The 23,303-nt window shown below is 42.9% G+C and overlaps 1 protein-coding gene across 2 annotated transcripts in view; it reads right to left on the bottom strand.

Annotated features, from left to right (window-relative positions):
- Window positions 1-23,303, bottom strand: part of LOC115140990 (atrial natriuretic peptide receptor 1-like) — a 66,962-nt gene that overhangs the window by 4,879 nt on the left and 38,780 nt on the right. For both annotated transcript variants that reach the window (XM_029679544.2, XM_029679545.2), the window contains exons 6-21: window positions 13,251-13,345; window positions 10,590-10,725; window positions 10,302-10,386; window positions 10,035-10,155; window positions 9,857-9,931; window positions 9,626-9,703; window positions 9,402-9,506; window positions 9,137-9,208; window positions 8,741-8,900; window positions 8,422-8,577; window positions 2,605-2,773; window positions 965-1,111; window positions 740-863; window positions 540-608; window positions 241-415; window positions 47-145 (exon numbers count right to left, since the gene is read on the bottom strand). In XM_029679544.2, coding sequence (XP_029535404.1) covers window positions 47-145; window positions 241-415; window positions 540-608; window positions 740-863; window positions 965-1,111; window positions 2,605-2,773; window positions 8,422-8,577; window positions 8,741-8,900; window positions 9,137-9,208; window positions 9,402-9,506; window positions 9,626-9,703; window positions 9,857-9,931; window positions 10,035-10,155; window positions 10,302-10,386; window positions 10,590-10,725; window positions 13,251-13,345 — 1,866 coding nt within the window. The remainder of the gene's footprint in view (window positions 1-46; window positions 146-240; window positions 416-539; window positions 609-739; window positions 864-964; window positions 1,112-2,604; window positions 2,774-8,421; window positions 8,578-8,740; window positions 8,901-9,136; window positions 9,209-9,401; window positions 9,507-9,625; window positions 9,704-9,856; window positions 9,932-10,034; window positions 10,156-10,301; window positions 10,387-10,589; window positions 10,726-13,250; window positions 13,346-23,303) is intronic.

The raw sequence follows: 23,303 nt of genomic DNA, 5'->3' as shown, positions 1-23,303 counted from the left end.
GAACTGATTTAAAACCCACATGTTGTATGACTACTCTGTGGCTTACCTTCACCATTGGACTCCAGTCGTGAAGAGGTGTTGACTGTGTCTCCAAACAGACAGTACCGTGGCATCTTCAGCCCCACCACTCCTGCACACACAGGGCCTGAATATAGAGTGGAGTGAATTGGTCAATCACACAACTGAAATTGGTATATCATCACTGAGTCTGCTAGTATGTGACCATCGCGTGCCGCTCACCGCTGTGGATGCCAATGCGTAGTTTGAGCTGCTGGTCAGGCCGGTGTTGGATTTTGAAGGTGCGTACGGCGTTGAGCAGAGCCAGGGCCATGCGGGCGATCTCTCGGCCGTGTAGCTTCCCGTTCCTCACCGGCAGGCCGGACACCACCATGTAGGCATCACCAATGGTCTCCACCTGGGGGCGCCACAGAAACAGTAGGGGCAGGGAGGTCAGTGTGTCCTAATGGCGGATCTCATAGAGGCATCATCTCCTCTTTTCCTTTCCTTCATCTGCACATTGATGAGAAATATAATGTTACCTTGTAAACATCAAAGTTGTCAATGATGGCATCGAAACAGGTGTAGAGGTCATTGAGCAGGGTCACAACCTAAAGAGGCAAACATTTTTTAGAGCAGAATAGGAATTGTTTGGTTTGACTATGGCCTCCCTTGTAAAGTCTATCTTTGTAACTTGTCACACCAGTGGGAGTAGTGTCACAATGTGATCGTGCTCTCTCACCTGCATAGGTGTGCTCTCAGCTGATATGGCTGTGAAGCCTACAATGTCACTGAAGTAGATGGTGACTGAATCAAAGGCCTCAGCCTGTACCGTCTCCCCTCTCTTTAGCTGCTCAGCCACTGAACTGCAGGTACAGACAGTAATATTATGCACTGTGTGTGTGTATCGCATTGACTCACTGTGTGTGTGTTTGTGTGTGTGTGTGTGTGTATAGCAGAGACTCACTGTGGTAGTATCTGGTAGAGCAGGGCCTCAGCCTTGCGTTTCTCTTCATGGTAGGCCTGGGTTCTCTCCTCCACCAGCTCCTCCAGGTTGTTAGCATACTGCTCCATACGGGACAGCAGGTTATCCAGGATGTTAGTGCTGCACTCCCTACACACACACGCACACACAGACATATAATACAATACCAGTCAAAAGTTTGGACACACCTACTCATTCAAGGGTTTTTCTTTATTTTGACTATTTTCTACATTGTAGAATAATAGCGAAGGCATCAAAACTATGAAATAACACATATGGAATCATCTAGTAACCAAAAAGGTGTTAAACATATCAAAATATATATTTGATATTTGAGATTCTTCAAAGTAGCCACCCTTTGCCTCAATGACAGTTTTGCACACTCTCGGCATTCTCTCAACCAGCTTCATGATGTAGTCACCTGGAATGCATTTCAAGTAACAGGTGTGCCTTGTTAAAAGTTTTGGAATTTGTGGAATTTCTTTCCTTCTTAATGCAATTGAGCCAATCAGTTATGTTGCGACAAGGTAGGGGTGGTATACAGAAGATAGCCCTATTTGGTAAAAGACCAAGTCCATATTATGGCAAGAACAGCCCAAATAAGCAAAGAGAAACAACAGCCCATCATTACTTTAAGACATGAAGGTCAGTCAATCAGGATCATTTTAAGAACTTTTAAAGTTTCTTGAAGTGCAGTAGCAAAAACCATCAAGCACTATTACTGAAACTGACTCTCATGAGGACCGCCACAGGAAAAGAAGACCCAGAGTTACCTCTGCTGCAGAGGATATGTTCATTAGAGTTAACTGCACCTCAGATATTGCTTCCCAAATAAATGCTTCAGAGTTCACGTAACAGACACATCACATCAACTGTTCAGAGGAGACTGCGTGAATCAGGCCTTCATGGTCGAATTGCTGCAAAGAAACCACTACTAAAGTACACCAATAATAAGAAGAGACTTGCTTTTATTTAGAATTCAAGGTACACTTAACCAGCATGGTTATCACAGCATTCTGCAGTGATACACCATCCCATCTGGTTTGCGCTTTGTGGGACTATCATTTGTTTTTCAACAGTACAATGACCCAACACCTCCAGACTGTGTAAGGGCTATTTGACCAAGAAGGAGAGTGATGGAGTGCTGCATCAGATGACCTGACCTCCACAATCACCTGACCTCAACCCAATTGAGATGGTTTGGGATGAGTTGGACCGCAGAGTGAAGGAAAAGCAGCCAACAAGTGCTCAGCATATGTGGGAACTCCTTCAAGACTGTTGGAAAAACATTTTTCATGAAGCTAGTTGAGAGAATGCCAAAAGTGTGCAAAGCTGTCATCAAGGGAAAGGGTGCATACTTTGAAGAATATAAAATATATTCTTATTTGTTTAACACTTTTTTTTACTACATGATTCCATATGTGTTATTTCATAGTTTTGATGTCTTCGCTATTCTTCTACAATGTAGAAAATAGTAAAAATAAAGAAAAACCCTTGAATGAGTAGGTGTGTCCAAACTTTTGACTGGTACTGTAGTCATACTCTTTTTTTGGAGTGGAGACGCACAGACATTAATGGAATCATGCAACACACTCTCCCCAGTTCCACCCCCCTACACCCACCTGTTCTGTTTGCGTAGCAACAGTTTGATGTGGTTGAACTCGGGCCTCTCGGTGGGCTCCTCTGCCCAGCAGCGCTGCATGAGTTGGCCCAGTTCCTGGCTGTGGATCTGAGGGTTGACAGCAGGCCGCAGGCAGGGCCACTCACCCAGAGCCACCCGGTCCATGATTTCTAGAGGAAGGGGGAGTGTACAAAACATTACGCTCTTTCCATGACATAGACTGACCGGGTGAATCCCTTATTGATGTCACTAGTTGAATCCACTTCAATCAGTGTAGATGAAGAGGAGGAGACAGGTAAAAAAATATATATTTTTAAGACTTGAAACAATTGAGACATGGATTGTGTATGTGTGCTATTAAGAGGGGGAATGGGCAAGACAAAATATTTAAGTGCCTTTGAAAGGGGTATGGTAGTAGTTGCTAGGAGCACCGGTTTGTCAAGAATTGCAACACTGCTGGGTTTTTCACGTTCAACAGTTTCCCATGTGTATCAAGAATGGTACACCACCCAAAAGACATCCAGCCAACTTGACACTAGAGGTCAACCGATTATGATTTTTCAATGCCGATACCGATTATTGGAGGACCAAAAAAGCCGATACCGATTAATCTGCCGATTTTTATATCTATATTTGTAATAATGACAATTACAACAATACTGAATGAACCCTTATTTGAACTTAATACATAAATAAAAATCTATTTAGTCTCAAATAAATAATGAAACATGTTCAATTTGGTTTAAATAATTATAGTCCTATAATTACTATAATAACTACAACCTTAAACTTAACTGGGAATATTGAAGACATGTTAAAAGGAACCACCAGCTTTCATATGTTCTCATGTTCAGAGCGGTGCTTCAAGCATTGCGAAGAGCTGCTGGCAAACGCAGGAAAGTGCTGTTTGAATGAATGCTTAAGAGCCTGCTGCTGCCTACCACCGCTCAGTCAGACTGCTCTATCAAATATCAAATCATTGACTTAATTATAATATAATAAACACACAGGAATACGAGCCTTAGGTCATTAATATGGTCAAATCTGGAAACTATAATTTCGAAAAACAAAACGTTTATTCTTTCAGTGAAATACGGAACCGTTCCGCATTTTATTGAACGGGTGGCATCCATAAGTCTAAATATTGCTGTTACATTGCACAACCTTCAATGTTGTCATAATTATTTAGAATTCTGGCAAATTAATTACGGTCTTTGTTAGGAAGAAATGGTCTTCACACAGTTCGCAACGAGCCAGGTGGCCCAAACTGCTACATATACCCTGACTCTGCTTGCACAGAGTGCAAGAGAAGTGACACAATTTCCCTAGCTAATATTGCCTGCTAACATTAATTTCTTTTAACTAAATATGCAGGTTTAAAAAAAATATAGATGTGTAATGATTTTAAGAAAGGCATTGATGTTTATGGTTATGTACATTGGTGCAACAACAGTGCTTTTTTTGCCAATGCGCTTGTTAAATCATCACCCGTTTGGCGAAGTAGTCTGTGATTCGATGATAAATTAACAGGCACCACATTGATTATTTGCCACGCAGGACAAGCTAGTTAAACTAGTAATATCATCAACCATGTGTAGTTAACTAGTGATTATGTTCAAATTGATTGTTTTTTATAAGATACGTTTAATGCTAGCTAGCAACTTACCTTTGCTCCTTGCTGCACTCGCGTAACAGGTGGTCAGCCTGCCACGCAGTCTCCTCGTGGAGTGCAATGTAATCGGCGTCCAAAAATGCTGATTACCGATTGTTATGAAAACTTGAAATAAGCCCTAATTAATCGGTCAACCTCAACTTGACACAACTGTGGGAAGCATTGGAGTCAACATGGGCCAGCATCCTGTGGAATGTTTTCGACACCTTTTAGAGTCCATGCCCCAACAAATTGAGGCAGTTTTGAGGGAAAAAGTGTGTGTGTGGGGGGGGTGCAACTCAATATTAGGAAGGTATTCTTAATGTTTTCTACACTCAGTGTATAACGCATTCCTATAGATGGTGAAATGTAATATTTCTATCTAGTGTCATTCCTTCTGCTTTCATCTTCTCAGAGATTCCAGTCCAATTTCCTTTCCATTGTGTTCATATGCTTTCACAATCTTTCCATTATCTCTCCCTCCCAGTTTATTATATCCTCTCGTTCACACTTTCATCATTTCTCACCCTATTCCCCTATTTCTGCCCTCATTCAGAAAAAAAATTAAGCATGCAAACACACACACACACACACACACACACACACACACACACACACACACACACACAGACACAGACCCAACAGCAGTCCATGCAGCCTAATTGAGTTAAGACCATAAAGTGGTTTCAGTGGCATAAATGGCATGCTCTGGTTCTAAGTCAGTTCATTGTCTTTCTGACACACAACAGCTACTGTCTACCAGTGCAAAGTGTTACACTCTGATGAGCAAATACAAACACTTGCTTCTCTCTCAGTACACCACTCTTGCAATCGACCACAATCACGTTCAATTTTCTATAACTTTGCACAATTTCATGCAATTATGGTTTTGAAAAAAAAATAATTCACTGAGCAGTGGTGGTTGGCAGACATGGGTGACAGAAAGGTTTTCTCCTCAACACGTTGTGACGGAGACTTGAATTGGAACACAACAACAGCTGTTATTGCTGATCTATATCCAATCTCTTTCTTTTTCAGTTTTCTAAAGAAGGAAGATAGGACAGATTGTTGTTCCCAAACTAACTACAATTTAATCTGAAATCTTGACTGATAATAAAAAAAAACGTTCGAAAGAGTCACACTCCCCTGCTCAAATGAAAAAGAAATATATTGGTTGCAGCTATGTACTTACAATCTGATATTTTATTAAAATTGTTGCTTTACTCTAAGCCAGACACAGAAAACAGTACAGTGGAAGGTAAACAAATATAATATGTTTCTGTGTTATTTAAAGCATGTGACTGTGTGTTTGTCCCTACAAGTGTTTGCGTGGGCTTAACTATCCTTAGTACAAAGAAGAGAGGTATATTAGCTCTCGTCCTACATATCATTACAGTAGGCTCTTCAGGGTAAGTGGGGTGCAACAGGGGCTAAGTGAGAAAATAGAAAAGGAGGCAAAAAATCTGTCACTTTTGGGAGCGTGTTCGACAAATTCTTTAACTTTCCCTAGTTTAAGTTGCCAAATGTTTGCAATTGCAAAACTGTTCCATGTCTCCATTTTAACGTCGTGGCATATTGGTCAGTAGCTCTGAAATGAACATTGGGTTGTGTCAATATTTGGGGGTCTACACTTCATTTGTTGAATTTGATGTCATGTTTTTTTGTGAGTAGAGTCAAGGAGGAACCTTGAAATATAAAGAATACAGTTCACGTGGAGTAAAATGTATCGACCTACTGTAGCTTTGTTGAGTCACTGGAGCTGTTATGTGTTTTTTGATAGGTTTGTGTTTTCTACAGAGCTTTTCCTGAGTAAACAGACTTGCGGGTGCAATGTGCAGAATAACAGCTTTTGTTTTGAGTTGCTCTAATTGCCTTATCGCTACTCGGCGATAATGCAGTCAGCAAAGACCACAGAGCCTTGACGAGAAGGAGACTTGTTAGGTTTGTTTGTTATGCTTTTGATGGAAGAAACATACAAACACTGTTTATCTTGGACACATTCTGGGGTATAATTTACTCAGCAGCAATGGTATTCTCTCTTTCTTTTATAATACATCTGTGTTTATGTGCAAATAAGCGTGCTTATGACCAAAAGTGTATGGGAGCACAAATGTGACTAGTTTCAGGAAACTAGGAGTATGTCGCATGTCACTACTTCACAGTAGAGGCATTTGAACATGATCATTTGAATTTTTTATCAAAATGTGTTTTTGGGCAGAAATGCCTTCTTGAACAATGAACTTTCAATGTGTAAATATGAATAAATTACGAGCCTAGTTGGTTTAGCCACGGGAAAAGACAGGAACCTTCCCGCTAGCCATGATTGGCTGAGATAATGGATGGGCAGGACATGCCAAGAGTGTGGCGCCCTGATCTGTTACACCTGTCCTTGTGATTGTCTCCACCCCCTCCTAGGTGTAGCTTATTTTCCCCAGTGTATTTATCCCTGTGTTCCTGTCATCTTGTCTGTTTCACGTCAACCAGCATGTTTTTCCCATGCTCCTGCTTTTGCTATTCTCTCTTTTGCTAGTCCACCTGGTTTTGACCCTTGCCTGTTTTCTGGACTCTATACCCGCCTGCCTGACCAGTCTGCCTGCCCTGATCTCGAGCCTGCCTGCCACCCTGTACCTTCTGGACTCTGATCTGGTTTTGACCCGTTGCCTGTCCATAACTATTCTCTTGCCTACCCTTTTTGGAACTAATAAATATCAAACACTCAAACCATCTGCCTCCCGTGTCTGCATCTGGGTCTGGCCCTGAGCTCTTATAGAGAGATGAGTTCGGATTGGTCTGCCATGTAGCATGCTTCTGTCTATAACATGAGCTGCTCAGTATGTGTAGGAAATCATTTCTACCACAGCTTTTTTGAAAGATATCATAAAGAACTGCAGAAGTATTGCTACTGCTCTCCACTGTCTGGAGGACGATCGTGCCATGCTGACTCTCTCTGACTCTGAAAATGAATCAGACAATGAGGAAATCCCTGATTTAGATAAAAACATTTTAATTGAACCAGACATTGTAGAGTCTTCAGAAACAGCGATCAACAATGTTGTTGTCACGGAAGAAGTTGAATGCAGAGTATGATTGCTATGGAGATGGAGAAAATCCTAGCGTTTGATTGCAAATATGCAGCAGGAGTCGAAAAGAGAAGACAGAAAGCTGTTGTATAAAACACATGTCTCCGGATTACATTTCCAAACTAAGGGCAGCCATGGCAATGGTGACAGAGAGGGAGAAGCGTTCATCCATGTATACGGGTAAGAAAGTCTTGTTAGATACATTTTCAGATATTATACATTTCAAATTTAGTCAGAATGTCATTTTCATTTTAAGTTAAAGCGTAGTGTTAGCTAGCTAGCTAACATTACGTGTATGATCTGTGTAATATTATTATTTGTATCTCCGAAATCTATTTGCATTGCTAGTTATAACCTAATGTTAGCTAGCTAGTTAACATTGACCCTAGTTGGTTAGCTTTAGCTACCTGGAGATTCATGCATGGTGGCTAGCTATGACAAACAGTTTGTATTGCTAGTAGTATGGGTTGGGATTATTGCTGCGTTCAAAAACTTGGGACTCGGAAATCTCAGACTTCCGACTTCAGTGTGTTCAAGACAACTGGGGACTCGGGAAAAAAACAAGCTCCGACTAGGAAAAATCGTTTTGAACTGTCATCCAACTCAGAATTCCAACTCAGGAACTGGGGCCTCTTTCTAGAGCCCTGACTTTTCGACCTGAAGCTCACTAACGTCATGATTTCACCTCGTATTTTTCCAAGTTCTCAGTTGTCTGGGAACTTACTCACTCTGTTTAGCAAATGGACTCACATGTGAATCCTTAAAGAGATGGGTGGGGCTAAGGCTTAAGAGGTTGTGAACGATCCTGAATGGGTTTAGACAAAGAAGAGCTCTCTAGTAGGTGTACCAAAACATTCAAGAGCCATTTTCTCAAAAGTGGGGTTACAAGTTTATCAACTTTCAAAGCAGAATTACTTTCCCATTGTTCCTAAACTGTAGTGTATTATCTATAACTTTCGCGCTCTGAATCTCTACTTTTATCTAATGTGAAAAACACAATTTCAAATGTTGCTACATAGGATCAAATCGGTCCCGAATGTCTGTCATGCAGAAAGACAGAGTGCGTGTGTGTGTATGTGTGTGTTACCTTTGGGGCTGAGCGGCTCTCCCTCCAGATAGAAGGCTCCGTGGCGTAGCGCCACCTCTTGGAGAATGATGCCAAAGCTGTAGACGTCTCCCTTCTGTGTGCCACATGGAGGGGGTCTCTCCAACCTCAGCAGCTCTGGGGCCATCCACAGCTTCCCTACACACATAGATGGATAAATTGACTAAAAGCTTAATCAATTTGCCTACAGACACTGATCTAAGGTCAGTTTTGTATTTCACCCTCTTAAGGATTTGATCAGGTTAAACTGATCCTAGATCTATGTCTAAAGGGCAATTTCCTGCAGAGCCAGGTGACTAACGGGCATAGTAAGCATGGGCGTCGTCTGTGTTGCTCTCAGTGCGGAAGCTGGACAGGCCGTAGTCGGTGATCTTCAGCACAAAGCGGTTATCCACCACGCAGTTGGACGACTTCAGGTTGCCGTGGGAGACAATGACACTGTTGTGGAGGAAAGCCATGCCCTGGTAAGGAGAAGGGGAGGGAGGTAGGGATAGAGGGTAAAATGTAGAAAGAGAAGAGAGAGGGATAGTCAAAAGGAGAGATTAGATATAAATTAGTTATTTAAATTCAGCTTTAGTCTAAAAATGTTTGGCAAAGCATATGGATGTTCACTTGAATGATGCAAATGTGTTTTCTGAAGTCAACTGAAGTTGACACATGGAAAGATAAGCAGGAGAGTGTGTAGAGCAGTGGTTACCTTGACAATGTCATTGATTAAAGAGTATCTGAACATCCAGTCCAGTGTGATGCTCTCGTTTTCCATGATGTCCTGAAGGATGAAACACACACCCATGCGTACACACACACCCATGCGTACACACACACACACACACACACACACACACACACACACACACACACACACACACACACACACCATTTAGACAAGGAAAATGCTTCCTAAAGATTTGTAATGGGTCAGTGGACTATCTTATAGTGGAGATGTGGTGAGGGACGGCTACCTGTAGGCTACCCCGAGGACAGTACTCTGTGATGATGCAGATGTTGGGGGGGTCGATGCAGGCTCCGATGAAGCGGGTCAGGTGCTCATTCTGAATATCACGCATCTGGGGAGGGAAGGAAAGGAGGACACCATGTGACTTACACATTTAGGGACAGCGCTATTCTCTGATGCACATATACATTCTGGAGTATACACACGTCACACTACAACCTCAGGACTTACATGTTTCAGTTCAAACAGCACGTTTCTGGTGAGCTCAATGCGTTTTCTGTTGATGTATTTGATGGCCACAATATTTGCCTGAAAGACAGAGAAAACATTATGCATTCAATCCAGTTGACATTAAAAGGTTACTTTCTTTCATGCACTCACACACACACACACACACACGCACGCACGCACGCACGCACGCACGCACGCACGCACGCACGCACGCACGCACACCCTACTTACCTTGTAGTAGCCTGTCTTGGCAAACACCTGAAAGTTTCCATCTCCTGTTAATAGGGAGCCGTAGTTGGAGCCCCTCTGTAAATAAAGCGAAAGGTGGGATGGGATCAGTTTTGTGTAAGACTGTGTGTATTGTGAAATGTGTGTGTTGTTACAAGCGTGCATGTGAGTGTGGACTCACCAGGGACAGAGTGAGCTTGCTGCCTGCGCTTCGCAGCACTTTCTCCATGTTGCTCATCTGAATATCCTCCCAGGAGACTCTCCACAGCTGAGCCACCAGCTCATTTTCAAGCTTCAGCTTCCTGTGTGTGCGAAAGAGAGAGAGAGTGATGATAGATTGCTCTTTTAGATATGTGAACAATACTATAAACGTAATGACATAAAACTCTTCCTGTAGATTCTAGGCCTTGTGCATACTTACTGATTGAACTGGCCTGTCTACACTCACCTGTATATGAAGACAGTAATGGTGAGGATGATGATAATGATGAAGAACACCACAATTGTTACCATCTGGTGGATTGTGATGGTTCCTGGAAAAAGAGACAGGGGAAACATTTTTATGGTCCGCTGGTGTCCTTCAATACAGCCACTGCATGACAGTGTAAAGTCAGTCATCGTAAACTGTTTTGACTGGTTATGACTACTATAACTTCTGCTACGTCATGCAAACTAAGACATTTTATGGGGGGCAGTGTATATAAAAGTGAGTGAGAGACAGACGGAGTCCACTGACGTGCAAGGCATGCTGGGTTGTCGTTCTTGAAGCCACAGACGGGCACATCTAAAGGAGCAGCGCCCCCTGGCCACTGGATGTCCATCCCAGGCAAGGCCCTCAGCTTCTTCTGAGAGCCGTTGTACACCAACACAATCTGGCAAGGAACACAGTATAACTTACAATTACATGTCTAATGTTATAGAGAAATAACATACCACACATTGATTGATTGAATGTATTAGATCATTTAAAGCAGTAGGCTGTTCCAGCCGGAGACAACATTCCTTAATAAACATTTTAGAGGATAAAAACAGAATAAAGCCAGAAGGCTTATTTTTCCATTGTGGTCCTCTTAGACAGTGAGATGGCAGGCTGGCAAGATTGACACATTATTCTCAATGCCATGCATTAGCATAGGGTGATAATGGGAGACGACATTCAATGAGCCACTAATCAGACCAAAGACTTGACACTCACCCCCTCACACTGGGTGAAAAGCATCCACTCTCTCTCCCTTATCACACACACACACACACACACACACACACACACACACAGTTGAAGTCGGAAGTTTACATACACCTTAGCCAAATACATTTAAACTCAGTTTTTCACAATTCCTGACATTTAATCCTAGTAAAAATGCCCTGTCTAATGTCAGTTAGGATCTTCACTTTATTTTAAGAATGTGAAATGTCAGAATAATAGTTGAGAGAATGATTTATTTCAGCTTTATTATTATTATTTCTTTCTTTCATCACAATCCCAGTGGGTCAGAAGTTTACATACACTCAATTAGTATTTGGTAGTATTGCCTTTAAATGGTTTAACTTGGGTCAAACATTTCAGGTAGCCTTCCACAAGCTTCCCACAATAAGTTGGGTGAATTTTGACCCATTCGTCCTGACAGAGCTGGTGTAACTGAGTCAGGTTTGTAGGCCTCCTTGCTCCCACACACCTTTTCAGTTCTACCCACACATTTTCTATAGGAGGTCAGGGCGTTGTGATGGCCACTCCAATACCATTTGTTGCCCTTAAGCCATTTTGCCACTACTTTGGAAGTATGCTTGGGGTCATTGTTCATTTGGAAGACCCATTTGCGACCAAGCTTTAACTTCCTGACTTATGTAATGAGATGTTGCTTCAATATATCCACATAATTTTCCTACCTCATGAAGCCATCTATTTTGTGAAGTGCACCAGACCCTCCTGCAGCAAAGCACCCCCACAACATAATGCTGCCACCCCCGTGCTTCACGGTTGGGATGGTATTCTTCAGCTTGCAAGCCTCCCCCATTTTCCTCCAAACTTAACGATGGTCATTATGGCCAAACAGTTCTATTTTTGTTTCATCAGACCAGAGGACATTTCTCCAAATAGTACAACCTTGTCCCCATGTGCAGTCGCAAACTGTAGTCTGGCTTTATGGTGGTTTTGGAGCAGTGGCTTCTTTCTTGCTGAGTGGCCTTTCAGGTTATGTCGATATAGGATTTGTTTTACTGTGGATATAGATACTTTTGTACCTGTTCCTCCAGCCTCTTCACAAGGTCCTTTGCTGTTGTTCTGGGATTGATTTGCACTTTTCGCACCAAAGTACGTTCATCTCTAGGAGACAGAACGCATCTCCTTCCTGAGTGGTTTGACGGCTGCGTAGTCCCATGGTGTTTATACTTGCGTACTATTGTTTGTACAGATGAACGTGGTACCTTCAGGCATTTGGAAATTGCTCCCAAGGATGAATTAGACTTGTGGAGGTCTACAAAATATTTTTCCTGAGGTCTTGGTTGATTTCTTTTGATTTTCCCATGATGTCAAGCAAAGAGCCACTGAGTTTGAAGGTAGGCCTTGAAATACATCCACAGGTACACCTACAATTGACTATCAGAAGCTTCTAAAGCCATGACATCATTTTCTGGAATTTTCCAAGCTGTTTAAAGGCACAGTTAACTTAGTGGATGTAAACTTCTGACCCACTGGAATTGTGATACAGTGAATTATAAGTGAAATAATCTGTCTGTAATCAATTGTTGGAAAAATTACTTGTGTCATGCACAAAGTTGATGTCCTAACCGACTTGCCAAAACTAGTTTGTTAACAAGAAATTTGTGGAGTGGTTGGAAAACAAGTTTTAATTACTCCAACCTAAGTGTATGTAAACTTCCGACTTCAACTGTACATGTACATACAGTACTCTAGATCTCGCTGGATCAGCTGGTCAATTAACCTCAGTGGCTTGCCACCAATGAATATTTATCATTTTGTCATTACATAAGACAAACACATTGGCACTGGGTGGATGAAATTACATATTAAATGATCATATGTAAACTGAAATAGGGTTTGTTAATACTGTATGCTATAGCTATATATAGCTGTTTCCCCATTTACCCTCACCCTGAGCAGATGGTATATTGTAGTGGTAATGGAAATATGGAGGTCTTTCTACGAACTGTAGAGCTCTTTTCTTCAACATGTTAATGCCTCTGGAGAACATCTAGTTTTAATTTCCCATCTCCAAAACACACAGAGACTGTGTACACAGGCAGGCAGCTTTATGAGCACTGGCAGAATGAAAGAGATGAGGAGCCTTAGTGTACGAGAGAGAGAGAGAGAGAGAGAGAGAGAGAGAGAGAGAGAGAGAGAGAGAGAGAGAGAGAGATATGTGTGTGTGTTCAGTACCTGGAAAACACTGGTGTTGGTGTCATTCATGTCCCAGAGAGCAAAGTCTGTCTCTCTGTCCCCATTCTCATCTATCTGCACCAGGCCTGTTACACCTGTTGAGGACCAGAAGGAGAGAGGAGCCAAAGGGAGGTAGAGGAGTCAGACAATATTTAAAGGAACCAAATTAATGTTAGCTTACACTAATATCCAGTTCAGGGATGAAAATAATCATCAAAGCACTCAGCGGGTAAGAGTAATTACTACAAATTATTACTGTCGTTACGAAACGAGAGCAGATTTACATTTGAGGTTGTCCCTATTAGCCGACACCGGAAAAAAATCTCAACCATTGTGCAAGTTAGAACACCCATAACAAAAATCTCAAACATAAAAAAATAAACAGCCATAACGATCAAAACAAACATTGGTCATGACAACAATTTCACTTCAAATGATGGTGTTGGAGATACACAGATGCAAACACAACATAAGTTGGTACACCCTAGGTCCACCCAAAAGTATTCATCCATAATCACAGTAATATAGCTGGGCTATCTTGCTAATAAATCTAGTAGACGGCCATCTTGTATAACATTACTTTCATTTCCGGCGAAGACAACAGCCCAGGGTTGGTTTGGAGGTGCAGATAATAGCCTGAGAGCCATTCCATATTGAGTGTAAATGGAAAGAGGTGTCTATAGGGAGAAATTACATGACAGGCGATGCCATTACCGGCATGGAAATGTCCAATCCAAATGGGGTTATCCTAGTAATAAAGAAATATACAGGCGTCATCCCTCTAATCAGAGGAGAGAGGGCCTGAGAGATGTGCTATGATATGGGACGGATTATCGGCTAGAGGGACATGCAGAAGATAGGGTAGCATGCACGCGTGCACAAACGCACATACTCAAGAACACACACTTTCCCACAGACGTTATTGCCCTACTCACACACACACAGGTGGGCAGTGGTTAGAGAATGATTAACCTTGTGGTTGGTCTGGGAAAATGACATTTGGCCAGCGTCTGCATGGGGGGCTGCATGGTGTTTGGTTGTCTGGGACAGGTTAAGGTGTGGAAGTAAGGGGAGTGGAGTCATGATTTAGTACCTCTTTAATAGAACATTATACACTTAACATTGACCAATGAGTCATGTCGGTGATGTCAGCACGACTTCCAGGAATTGGGAGTAGCACTTCTTTGGGGTATTGTCCCTGGCTGGTCTGTCTGTGTTAAGGCAAACTAGGTATGGGAAGTATATAAAATAATGGAGACACATTTACAGTAAAAATGTAGCCTTTAAATCAAATCAAATCAAATTGTATTTGTCACATGCGCCGAATACAACAGGTGTAGTAGACCTTACAGTGAAATGCTTACTTACAAGCCCTTAACCAACGATGCAGTTTTAAGTAAATACCTAAAAAATAAAAATGAAGACAAAAGAGATAAGAAAAACAAAGAATTCAAGAGCAAATCAAATCAAATTTATTTATATAGCCCTTCGTACATCAGCTGATATCTCAAAGTGCTGTACAGAAACCCAGCCTAAAACCCCCAAACAGCAAACAATGCAGGTGTAAAAGCACGGTGGCTAGGAAAAACTCCCTAGAAAGGCCAAAACCTAGGAAGAAACCTAGAGAGGAACCAGGCTATGTGGGGTGGCCAGTCCTCTTCTGGCTGTGCCGGGTAGAGATTATAACAGAACATGACCAAGATGTTCAAATGTTCATAAATGACCAGCATGGTCGAATATTAATAAGGCAGAACAGTTGAAACTGGAGCAGCAGCACAGTCAGGTGGACTGGGGACAGCAAGAAGTCATCATGTCAGGTAGTCCTGGGGCACGGTCCTAGGGCTCAGGTCCTCCGAGAGAGAGAAAGAAAGAGAGAATTAGAGAGAGCATATGTGGGGTGGCCAGTCCTCTTCTGGCTGTGCCGGGTGGAGATTATAACAGAACGTGGCCAAGATGTTCAAATGTTCATAAATGACCAGTATGGTTGAATAATAGTAAGGCAGAACAGTTGAAACTGGAGCAGCAGCATGGCCAGGTGGACTGGGGACAGCAAGGAGTCATCATGTCAGGTAGTCCTGGGACATGGTCCTAGGGCCCAGGCCAGTTGAAACTGGAGCAGCAGCATGGCCAGGTGGACTGGGGACAGCAAGGAGTCATCATGTCAGGTAGTCCTGGGGCATGGTCCTAGGGCTCAGGTCCTCCGAGAGAGAGAAAGAAAGAGAGAAGGAGAGAATTAGAGAACGCACACTTAGATTCACACAGGACACCGAATAGGACAGGAGAAGTACTCCAGATATAACAAACTGACCCTAGCCCCCCAACACATAAACTACTGCAGCATAAATACTGGAGGCTGAGACAGGAGGGGTCAGGAGACACTGTGGCCCCATCCGAGGACACCCCCGGACAGGGCCAAACAGGAAGAGCAGCAGTGAATAACAATAGCGGGGCCATATACAGGGGGTACCGGTACAGAGTCAATGTGTCAATGTGCCGTGGCACCGGTGTCGAGGTAATTGAGATAATTATGTAATTGCCGGTAGTGTTGTTAAAGTGGCTATGCATAGATAATAACAGAGAGTAGTAGCAGAGTGGGGGGGGGGGTGCAAATAGTCTGGGTAGCAATTTGATTAGCTGTTCAGGAGTCTTATGGTTGTTTAGAAGCCTCTTGAACCTAGACTTGGCACTCCGGTAGGGCTTGCCATGCGGTAGCAGAGAGAACAGTCTATGACTAGGGTGGCTGGAGTTTTTGACGATTTTTAGGGCCTTCCCTCTGACACCGCCTGGCATAGAGGTCCTGGATGGCAGGAAGCTGGGCCCCGATGATGTACTAGGCCGTACGCACTACCCTCTGTAGTGCCTTGCAGTCGGAGGCAGAGTAGTTGCCATACCAGGCAGTGATGCAACCCGTCAGGATGCTCTCGATGGTGCACCTGTAAAATCTTTTGAGGATCTGAGGACCTATGCCAAATATTTTCGGTCTCCTGAGGGGGAATAGGTTTGGTTGCGCCCTCTTCACGACTGTCTTGGTGCGCTTGGACCATGTTAGTTTGTTGTTGATGTGGACGCCAAGGAACTTGAAGCTCTCAAACTGCTCCACTACAGTGTGCTCGGTCCTCTTTTTCCTGTGGTCCACAATCATCTCCTTTGTCTTGATCATGTTGAGGGAGAGGTTGTTGTCCTTGCACCACATGTTCAGGTTTCTGACCTCCTCCCTAAAGGCTGTCTCATCATTGTCAGTGATCAGGCCTACCACTGTTATGTCATCAGCAAACGTAATGATGGTGTTGGAGTTGTGCCTGACCATGCAGCCGTGAGCGAACAGGAAGTACAGGAGGGGGCTGAGCATGCACCCCTGAGGGGCCCCCGTGTTGAGGATCAGCGTGGCGGATGTGTTGTTACCTACCCTTACCACATGGGGCGGCCCGTCAGGAAGTCTAGGATCCAGTTGCAGAGGGAGCTGTTTAGTCCCAGGTTCCTTTAACCATCCCTCTGTCCGTCCATGTATCCATCCATCCCTCCACCCATCCATTTTTCTTAGCCTCACATATCTCTTACTGCTGTCTTACTCTTTATTAATAACTGTTTAATAATTCTTATACCTTGAATGGAAATGGTGGGGGTACGGCTGAATTTAGTGGGCTGCAGTGATAGAGGCTCAGTCCACCAGAGCTGTATTAGTCTGGTAGTGCAGACAGACTTTAATTGTGCTACAAAGAACAGAGCCGGAGAGGGTGGCATTTGCACAATGTGCTAGCAATCAGGGCAGGCGTTCAGAGCGTGTGGAGAAAGGTGGCACATTGTGAGCTACGGTACAGCGCAGTAGCTTGACAGCAAGTGTGTTAGTTTTGTAAATTATAACTACCTGTATGCTTTCTTAAAAAGTTCAAATGGACTGTAGTGATGTAAAGTCATGAGTGATGCGTATTGGAAGTACAGTATATCAGATGAAGATGGGTTGCCAAAACATGCGGTTTTCAATAATGAAGAAGCAAGTTCTATACATCTTCCACTGTCCTCCTAGAGTGTCTGAATCTCTCTCACCCATCCAGGCCCATTAGTTAATGGAACAGAAGCCAGAGAGAAAAGCAGCTGTAACCTGATCCTTCCATCTTGACATCCTCCCTCTCTCTATGTATAAGGTCTATACTGGCTGCCTACCTTTATGTACTGTATATATCTTGGTACATTATGTAAATTCATATATCATCAACAACAGTAAAACATCCTATTTGTCTCATCTTATTCCCCTCACTGTTCAAATCCTTGTAATTACCTAAACTAAAATGGGAATCAGTTTCCCCTCTGCGCCTTTCCAATATGTTTGATTTGCACAGCAGTGTGTCCCTGATGGAGGAAGTTAACATCTGATTGAAAAAACATTGCATGACCCATTCCGTACTGACGGCTAACCTGGAGGAGATGTCACCAGGCACATGCTCCTGGGCTGCCTATTCCTAAATCAGGTGTCAACTCCCTCCATCCAAGACTGCACAACGCACATTGTTTTAGTCTGGTCCTCTTTTTGTTGGGGTATAACAAGAAGATCTCGCAGTCAAACAAAAGATTCCAGAAGCATATTGACAAGGTAGAAAAAAAGGTCAAGTGTCTGAAAGAAAATGTCCATGAAAAAGCCAGAGGTGAGTCCACATTAGTGGCATGTTGTGGTTTTTAGGCTTCTGGTTGATAAATGCACAAGGCAACTGTCAAAGCATTTGAAAAGGGCACACAGAGGGAGGACTAGCAACACAATGCAGGTTGTCGCAGTGCGTCCCTAAACATTAATGAAACCTACAATCAAACACTTCTCTAATTCAGGGCATAACTGGAGAGTACTTTGACTTTAAATCTGGATAAAGCAAAGAGCACTCTTATGAATAACAACAACCGTCAACAAAGTGCACAGTGGAAGTGTCACTGCACCATTTGATTTTCCACCAAGTCACAGTGTAGTTTATGGATATATATGGTGCCAACCAGGTGATTACAATCCCTAGCTGCTGTGAAGCAATGAGAGCAGCTGCTGATAGAGCTCCATTAGAGCCACATAAACAGCCTTTGTTCTTATCTACAGAGTGAACACATGGGAATAGGTGATATATTGTGTATTTATTATCACTGCTGCTAAACGTGGGAGCACTCCTGTCACATACAGTATATGCAAATATTGACCTTATTGTACACTCACTGTAGTGTGTTATGATATTGCAGCTCAACATCAGCTAGACCAGGAGGTTAACTTGCAGGCTGTTTTTTGTTCACTCTACTTAGTTGTCTGATGTCTGAAAACACAGGCTTGGAATTTTGGCCTTGCATTGGAGAAGAATGTGATTACTTTTGTCGAAAAATTCATCGGTTAATTATAATTTTCTTTTGGAATGCTTTTAATACCTCCCCACAAGCACCTCTCCTTGAAATAGTTGCATTTACTGTGAGAAATAACTATGGCATTATTCTACCCAGGCAGACGTGAAAAGGTTTGCCAATCTGCAAACCACCTGCAGCTTATGTCCCTGGATCAAAGTGTGTTCTACATACATACAGTTGAAGTCGGAAGTTTGCTTCGAAAATTCCAGAAAAGGATGTCATGGCTTTAAAAGCTTCTGATAGGCTGACTGACATCATTTCAGTAAATTGGAGGTGTACCTGTGGATGTATTTCAAGGCCTACCTTCAAACGCAGTGCCTCTTCGCTTGACATCATGGGAAAATCAAAAGAAATCAAAAGAAAAATTGTAGACCTCCACATGTCTGGTTCATCCTTGGGGGCAATTTCCAAATGCCTGAAGGTACCACGTTCATCTGTAGAAACAATAGGTCGCAAGTATAAACACCATGGGACCAAGCAGCCGTCATACCGCTCAGGAAGGAGACGCGTTCTGTCTCCTAGAGATGAACGTACTTTGGTGCGAAAAGTGCAAATCAATCCCAGAACAACAGCAAAGGACCTTGTGAAGAGGCTGAAGGAAACAGGTACAAAAGTATCTATATCACAGTAAAACAAGTCCTATAACGACATAACCTCAAAGGCCACTCAGCAAGGAAGAAGCCACTGCTCAAAAACCGCAATAAAAAAGCCAGACTATGGTTTGCAACTGCATATGGAGACAAAGATTGTACTTTGGTCCTCTGGTCTGGTCTGATTAAACAAAAATAGAACTGTTTGGCCATAATGACCATCTTTATGTTTGGAGGAAAAAGGGGGAGGCTTGCCAGCTGAAGAACACCATCCCAACCGTGAAGCACGGGGGTGGCAGCATCATGTTGTGGGGGTGCTTTGCTGCAGGAGGGTCTGGTGCACTTCACAAAATAGATGGCATCATGAGGTAGGAAAATTACGTGGATATATTGAAGCAACATCTCAAGACATCAGTCAGAAAGTTAAAGCTTGGTAGCAAATGGGTCTTCCAAATGGACAATGACCGCAAGCATACTTCCAAAGTTTTGGAAAAATGGCTTAAGGACAACTAAGTCAAGGCATTGGAGTGGCCATCACAAAGCCCTGACCTCAATCCTATAGAAAATGTGTGGGCAGAACTGAAAAGGCGTGTGCGAGCAAGGAGGAGCAAACCTGACTCAGTTACACCACCTCTCTCAGGAGGAATGGGCCAAAATTCACCCAACTTATTGTGGGAAACACGAAACGTTTGACACAAGTTAAACAATTTAAAGGCAATGCTACCAAATACTAATTGAGTGTATGTAAACTTCTGACCCACTGGGAATGTGATGAAAGAAATAAAAGCTGAAATAAATCATTCTCTCTACTATTATTCAGACATTTCACATTCTTAAAATGAAGTGGTGATTCTAACTGACCTAAGACAGGACATTTTTACTAGGATTAAATGTCAGGATTGTGAAAAACTGAGTTTAAATGTATTTGGCTAAGGTGTATGTAAACTTCCGACTTCAACTGTAACAGCCCCTGCCTAACTAACTAAGGATGGCACACACCTGTTGCCATGTCCAAAAATGTACAGCAATCTATGCGTTTACTTTGATTACCTTGAACCTTATCACATCAGTCAACAACAGTCAATAAATAAACAACAGTTGTTTCATGAAATATATAGGTAACTAAGGATGGGAAAATGTACTACCCTAGGACTTACTTATGAATAATGTATAGTATTCATTATTCATCTGGACTCATCATGGGATTTTTTCTTATCCTCCGTTGGAGAGATAGGGAGTATGGGAGGGAGAGAGAGAAAGAGAAAAAGAAATAGAGAGCAAGACCTCTAGTTATGAATGACATGAAAGGGTCTCTATCGCTAAATGCTATTAGACTAAGATCTGTAGGGTCTCTGTCAATCCTTTTTACAGGCACTCCGTTGCCCACTAATAGCATTGACAAGATTCCCCAGTTACCAAATACTTCTGGAACAATGGGGGCCTACCATGTACCATGTAGCTGTAGAGTTTCAGTACACATGATGAACCAAAGGGCACAAGCACAACAGTGCTTCATTCTTTCTCTCTGTTCCTATCCCCCTCTGCCCACGTGTCTACCTGTCTCCTTTCTACAGTGCACTCCACACTCCAGCCCTGCGCTCCACTGTGGCTCGGATGACAAGGCTTCAGATTCACACAGCTCATTATCAGCTCGACCCAGGCCAGACCTACCGTTGGAAATACCAGCTGCCTAAGTGACCAGGGCCACTGCACAGAAGACAGAGGCAGAGAAAAAGGACAATGAATGATGGATGGTGTGGAGAGAAAGGGAAAAGAGAAGGAGGTGGAGACAGATGGACAGAGAGAGATAGAGGGATGAGCGGAGGGTGGAGGCTGGCGTCAGAGGGAGATGGCTCCTACTGACACGGCCACAGGAGCTCTGGTTTCGCCTGATTAGATTACTCTCCTATTTTGGGGATTTCCTCTTTTTTTCCAGGGGGACTTTTTGTAATATGACAGCCAAAAGAGAAATGAGATCTTTCCATGGCAAAGGACAGAGAGTTTAGAGGAGACAGAGAGGTCATGTAGGAGGAGAAGAGGGTAAAATAAGAGTTCAGGAGGATAAGACACGTTGAGACAGGAAAAATATGACAGAGCAGTGAAGTGAGGAGGAACACCTTGATGAGACAGAGAAAATATGGACAGATTGGTGAAGTGAGGAGGAAGGGAAAAGAGGAAGGGAGATACCGTGGGATGGTATTAGAGAACTGTTCACAGAGGAGAGGATTGAGAGCAGAGGAGAGGAGCGCTAGACCAGGAAATAATGAGATGAGAAGAAGGTGTGAAGGAATGACGATGAGTAAGGACAATGACTGATAGAAAAGACAGGGAGACTGGCATTAACTAGCTGGTGTACACAGCAGGACATCCACCTCTGACAATGAAATATTATTTTCACACACTTTCACAAGTTTACAACGTACAATTACTCATGAGTCATATACTGTAGTTTAAATGCTGAGGTCAAGTTTCAGATGAAGGTTTTGTATTTCATTAGACCAACTTAAAGCTGTCTTCACTTTCTAACAAAATATAACACAGAATATAACTAAGAAGCACTGAATCGGAAGCATAACAATGAACTAGAGCTACCACACAGCTTACGTTTCAGTATGCAACTGTGTGGGCAAAAATAATAAAAGAAGCATTGTCCTCGCATGCAACCAAACAAACCCCTCAGCCTTTCAATGCCTATGTTCGGATGGGCTAACAGAATCAGTGTGAGGAGACTCCATCTGTTCTTGGCTGCTGCCCGCTCTGCCCTCCCACTGTCTGTCTGAAGTGTTCATCTCCGTTGTTTGTGTGCTCTGGTCCAACTCATAGTGATTGAGGAGAGAAGGATGGACATTTGTAAAGAGAGGTCAGCCAAGGAGATTAAAGGAAAAAGAGGGAGCAGGCGGGCAGTAATGGAGGACAGATGGAGGGAATAAAAGGGAAATGGGGAAGCAGGGTGAAAGAGGGAAGGATAGAGGAGTGCAGAGCAAACAACCTGGGTACTTACCTGATGAGATGTCCCTGATGACTTATGTCACCTCCTCAAGTATGTGTTCTCTTCCAATGATTCAACGTATTTGTTCTTGCTGTTACCTTTGACTTGGTGTCAAGCGCCTTTCACTGTCTCCTGTGACCTCACACATAATCTCACTCTCTGACCCCTCTGTGACCAACCAAAGAAACATCAGATCAACAGCCCAACCCTTCAAATTCCCTTCAAGTCCCAATAAACAGAGGTTGCTATGACTTGGCATCTGTCTTCAGGTCCCTCACAAAGGACTGGGACAGAAGGGGTGATGACATCCTGCTACGAGCTTTGAGACCACCATCTTCTATATCGGCCATTAGTAATGTCAAACACTAGTGCAAACCCACAAGTCTGGGTAAACACACGTAACCTTATGGTTTAGTCAGTGAGGTGTATGTGTTTGGGGGGAGGGGGGTACTGGCACACGAAACACAATGGAAGCCTTCCTCAGGAAGTAAAACGGTGATTCAATGATTTAATTTAGAAATGTTCAGCAAGGGGACTACCTCCTCCAGAATGCATAACACAGGGGAAAAGGTCAAAAATAATTTGATTTTGTGTGGTCATAAAGATGTTCTTTTATGATTAATTTGCTTTTAAAAGACAATGATGTCACCAGATTGACTCAGATACTGACATTCCATTAAGAGATACCAAGGACTCGGTGATCAATTCTTTTTTTTTTTTTTACTGAACTGGACACAATTAAATTAATTTGAATGGATTTGAGGGACACATTCATTTGCAGTGTCCGGGAATGTGTTTGCTCGAAGTCGAACGTGAAGATGAATTTTCTTCCGCTACAGACCTTGGCTTGACTACAAACCAGCTGCCAGTGGAGATGAAGAAGGCTGTTCAATAACAATGTTGGCATTTTTTGTTTCTTTTTGATGCTCTTTCTTTCTTTTCCAAGATCTTGCAGAGACGTGGAGAGGAAACATCTGCTTCTCTTCAAAAGGCCAAATGACACAACCATGGCCTGCTAATTGATCCTTTCCATTTAATATTTTCCCTGCTTTGAGGAGATTTCTGTTTTTGGCAAAACTTCCCCACAAAGGACATGTCCACAGTTAT

The sequence above is a fragment of the Oncorhynchus nerka genome, linkage group LG14 (genome assembly GCF_034236695.1).
Source record: "Oncorhynchus nerka isolate Pitt River linkage group LG14, Oner_Uvic_2.0, whole genome shotgun sequence".
Classification (NCBI taxonomy): Eukaryota; Metazoa; Chordata; class Actinopteri; order Salmoniformes; family Salmonidae; genus Oncorhynchus; species Oncorhynchus nerka.
The sequence above is the reverse complement of the archived record's forward strand: the minus strand, read 5'-3'. Positions and strand labels throughout refer to the sequence as shown.